Source organism: Mandrillus leucophaeus, unplaced genomic scaffold (genome assembly GCF_000951045.1).
Source record: "Mandrillus leucophaeus isolate KB7577 unplaced genomic scaffold, Mleu.le_1.0 Scaffold990, whole genome shotgun sequence".
Taxonomy (NCBI): domain Eukaryota; kingdom Metazoa; phylum Chordata; class Mammalia; order Primates; family Cercopithecidae; genus Mandrillus; species Mandrillus leucophaeus.
In genome coordinates, this window is record NW_012110808.1 from 60359 (window position 1) to 64897 (window position 4539).

Consider the following 4539-nt stretch of genomic DNA (forward strand, 5'->3'; position numbering starts at 1 on the left):
CACGGCGGGCCAACGGGATGCGGCCCCGGGATTTCGTGGACACCTGTGGGGTGGCGCCGTCTCGCCCCCTCGATGGAGCCGACAGTGGGGAGACGACGCCCCCCCAGACCTGCGGCCATGCAAACCCTAACACTTGGCCTCAGTCAGCTGAGCTGGGACTTCCATCCCTCCTCAACTACAATTCCAGGCTCCCCACACGATAAAGCCACGCGGGACGGTCGCCCCCCAGATCTGCTGCCTGGCAGCCTCTGCGTGAAGACGCAGCTCCTCCCAGCAGGGCAGAGGCTTCTGCTACCATCTCGGGCCGAGTGGTAGCCAATGTGACACGGCCGGGCACCTGGGCTCACGCCTGCCGTCCCAGCACTTTGGGAAGCCAAGGCCAGAGGATGGCTTGAGCCCAGGAGTTCAAGACCAGCCTGGGCAACAGAGCAAGACCCCATCTCTACAAAAAGTACAACAAACATTAGCTGGGTGTGATGGTGCACGCCTGCGCGTGCCTGTAGTCCCAGCAACTCAGGAGGCTGAGGTAGGAGGATTGCTCGAGCTCAGGAGGATGAGGCTGCAGTGAGCGGAGATCAAGCCACTGCATTCCAGCCTGGGCAACATAGGGAGAGCCTAAGTCCAAAACAAAACAACAACAAAAAACGGAGGCCCAGAGAGCATGTGCGGGGGGTCCTGCTCTTGCTGCTTGTGGGACACTGAGGGCAGCCAGAGCCGGCCTGCTGGAGCATGTGGGGCCAGTGGACAGGCCACGCCACCTCGGCTGCTGACCGCAGAACACAGGAACCAGGACGGAGCAGCTGAGGCAGCCCAGCCACAGAACCAGTGCAGGGCTGCTGGTCTGAGCTGCTCGGTTTGGGGCTGGCTTGTTACTAGGCTGAAGCTGACGACCACACGGCTGCTCTGTGCCACCCGCGTCATGAGGTCTCTGCTCTGGACGGGGTATCACAGTCACAGAGCCTTGGCCTCCTGCAAACCTGTACAGGGGTCCCGTGAGCAGCATTCCCCGCAGGGAAACAGGCCCAGAGAGTGGCTGAGATGTCCGGAGGGCACAGTGGTCAGGGTGGCTGGCCCTGTGGAATTGAGCCTCTCACAGGAAAGACAGGGTTAGCACTGAGTGAAGCAGCTGCCATGATGACCACACGCCCAGCTGGTGCCCAGGGCGCCCTCACAGCCCGATTTACGTCCCCTCCTCCATCCAACTGACGGCTGCGGTCAGCATTTCTAAATGGGACTTGAAGCAGGGGGAGGCTAAGCTGCTAAGTGGGGACGTGGGGCAGTGGGTGAAGAGCTGGGTGCCGCGGGGACCAAAGCCTGGCATGGTGGGCATGTGGGGCGGTGGGGGGAGAGATGGGTGTGTCAGGGACTGTGTCCCAGTGGCCCCCAGCTGCCGGGGACGTGAAACCCAAAAAAGGCTCTGGCGTGCGTGTGAGACGTGGCTCTTAGGGACGAGTAGGAGCTGGGCCAGCAGGTGAGGACGGCTGCAGATGAGGAGGAGCGTTGGAGCCCGGGACTGCCCGGTGGTCTGGCTGTGGGCAGACGGTGGACACAGATGTGCCCAGCGGGGTTACCAGGCAGTGAAGCTGAGGGTCCTTGCAGCCCTGCCTGCCACGCGGGGTGGCGCCAGGTGCTGCCATAGGAACCAGCGCAGCTCAAACTGCAGGGTGACTCACCACAAGCCCCGGGGGAAGGAATGAGGCCTGGGGGAAGGAACGGCAGTGGCCCTCTTCAACTGCCTGGTGACTCACGACGAGGCCCGGGGGAAGGAACGGGCAGCCGCCCTCTTCACCTTTACTGCCCCTGCGGCCACAATGGGCAGTTGACGTAACCACCTGCAGGCCCCGGGAGCCATCGGGGCCTCTTGACACGGGCTCATTAGTGGCTTCTGAGGAGCACCGGCCCACACGTCCGGCCACTCCAGGGTCCATTAGCGCTAATCGGCAAATGCCTGGGCTCGTCTGCCAGGAAAACACCTCCCTTCTCCAGGGCGGAGGCCGGCCTGAAAACCGGGCCCGCAGCCGCCGAGGCTCTGAACACCAAGTGGCTGTTCTGGCCACCAGTCATGGCAGGCGGGCGTCCCTGCTTTGCTCCAGCCCCAGATTTTGTGCTGGAGGTGGGGGTGACGGGCTTGGCTCCGTGGGTGCAGGGGCCCATCGGGCAGATAGAGATGGGAACAGAGGCCCCAGAAGAGGCTGCTGGGGAGATGGGTGGGGGCGAGGGTGGGGTGAGGGGCGTGTTCTCAGCAGCCTCAGCTGACCCGCTAACCCGTGGCTTCCTCTCCCTGAACCAGCTTCTGGAGGATTCCGTGCACTGCCCCCACCCGGCCTGGCCTGTGCCCTGCTGCCTGACGGCCCCACCCACAGACCCACACTCCACAGCCGCCCGCACGCCTGCAGCCCCTCACGGTGTCCCTGCTGGGTGAGCTCGGGCGAGCAACGCCGCCTCTGAGCCCCGGCTCCGCGTAGGATGGTGGCAGCCGCTGCGGTGGGACTGGAAGGACGGAAGAGTCTACACGCCTAACACACTCAGATGCTGGCAGGCACGGGGGTCACGCCCCAGATCCTAGCACTACTGGAGGTCAAGGCAAGAGGATCACTTAGGGTTGGGGTTCAGGACCACCCTGGGTGACAGCGAGACCCGCCTCCAAATTAAAACCAGCTGCCCCCAAGGGCAGACCCAGGGCCTCCCGCAGCCGGCCGGGAGACTCACCCACGGGGGAGATCTGCTGGAAGATGTTGTTCACGGGAAGCCCCTCCTTGCGCAGGGACCAGCATTCCACGATGCTGCTGGTCTGGCTGGACGCGCACAAAAGCACCTACGGGGGAGGTGGGGGTGAGGGCAGACCCGGCACTGCTGTGCTGGCCACGCGACCAGAGCCTGAGCCATGGGACCCTGGGGCCACGCCTGCCCCTCGGGGCCCTCCTGGATTCCAGCCCAGGCCTGCCTGTCCCCAGAGCCCAAGGTCCACTCACAGGAACCCAGATGTCCCCGGATGGTGCCCCCCACAGGGAGAGCAACGGGAGAGGGAACCAAGTCGGCGGCTTCTAGGAGTTTGGGGCGTTACTGATTCCGAATTACAACGGAAATCCAGGCGACCTGGTGCGGTCGGCTGGACAGTGGTCCCCAGGACATCCCATCCTCAGCTCTAGGGCCTGTGGCTGCGCCACCTCCCACACAGAAGGGACCTGTGGGTGGGATTCGGTTCAGGACGCTGAGACGGGAGAGCATGTTGGGGGGGTCCAGGGGCCCCAGTGTCTTCACAGAGTCCTCACGAGAGGATGTGGGAGGGTGAGATTCAGAGAGAGACAGGAAGAGGCTGTGCTGTGGCCGTGAAGCGGGAGGAAGGGGCCCCGATCCGAGGGACTGGGCGCCCCCAGATGCTGGGAAAGGTAGGAAATGGGTTCTCCTCTGGAGCCCCCAGGACGGACCAACCCTGCCCACACCTTGGTTTAGCCCACGGCCCCTGTGGGTCTCCACCTCCCCGAGAAGCAGCGCTCCATTCCAAGCCTGCTAGCCCGCATGACGGCCCGTGTCCGCTCACCTGCTCCGACATGTCCCGGGCCAGGAACTTGAGATGGGTGATGGCGGGGAACTTGTCCTTGCGGTTCAGGTCGGTGGTGCAACGCATGAACAGGGAGGGCAGGATCTCCGTGTCGATGCGGCACTTCTCGCTCACCACGCTCACGCACACCTTGTAGAACTGCACGGGCGACGCGCTGCTGCCATCCGCCGTGGCCACCACGATGTTGCCGCCGCCTGTGAAGGCGATGTCCGCCAGGGCCACACGGCCGCGCAGCCGGCACAGGCTCTCGGTGGACGTCAGCACCTGCCCGCTGGGCTTCAGCAGGGACACGGTGACCAGGCCGCTGACCGTCACTGCGATCCAGCCCTCCATGGGCTTGCCGCCGAACAGCGTGAGCGACGGTGAGAACTTCACTCGGGAGAACTTCTCCCCGAAGCTGGAGGCGCCTGACTGTGGAGAAGGGAGGGAGGAGGGGCCGCTCAGGCTCACGGGGGCTGCCCCCTGTGACCCCGAGAAACACTCACACAGAAGAACCACGCAGAAGCCAGGGGAGTGTGCACCTGGGTTCAGATCCTGACTCGGCCACCTGACCCTCCGTCTCCTCATCTGAAAGGTGGAAGGAATGGCACCTTTGCTTTGGATGACAGTGGGGAGGATTAAATGGTGAACGTGTGTGCAATAGGAGTCACCTCCTCTTTCTGTAAAGGGACCAAAACCGGCATGCTTGGTTCTGGGAGCCAGGTGGTCCCTGTTGCAATGACTTGACTCTGGCTCTGCCATGCGGCACACAAGCAGCCGGGCAGCTGGTGCCAATGTGCCCCACTCACAAACCCAGGTGGGGTCTGTGTGGCTCTGGGCCGCACCGTGCAGACCTGAGTTGCAGCACTCAGGAAGTGGTGTGTAAGCACCAGCAGCTGCTGTGGACACTATTTGGCTTCAAATCAAATGTGTCAAGTCATTATTTACATACAAAAACATCCACCCTTCTTTCAACAAGAGTCTTTTAAGAGATGGGG

The 4539-nt window shown here is 63.3% G+C and overlaps 1 protein-coding gene across 1 annotated transcript in view; it reads right to left on the reverse strand.

Moving 5' to 3' along the window:
* Positions 1–4539, reverse strand: part of MED16 (mediator complex subunit 16) — a 22366-nt gene that overhangs the window by 11919 nt on the left and 5908 nt on the right. The window contains exons 5-7 of the mRNA XM_011971215.1: positions 3542–3973; positions 2677–2815; positions 1749–1800 (exon numbers count right to left, since the gene is read on the reverse strand). Coding sequence (XP_011826605.1) covers positions 1749–1800; positions 2677–2815; positions 3542–3973 — 623 coding nt within the window. The remainder of the gene's footprint in view (positions 1–1748; positions 1801–2676; positions 2816–3541; positions 3974–4539) is intronic.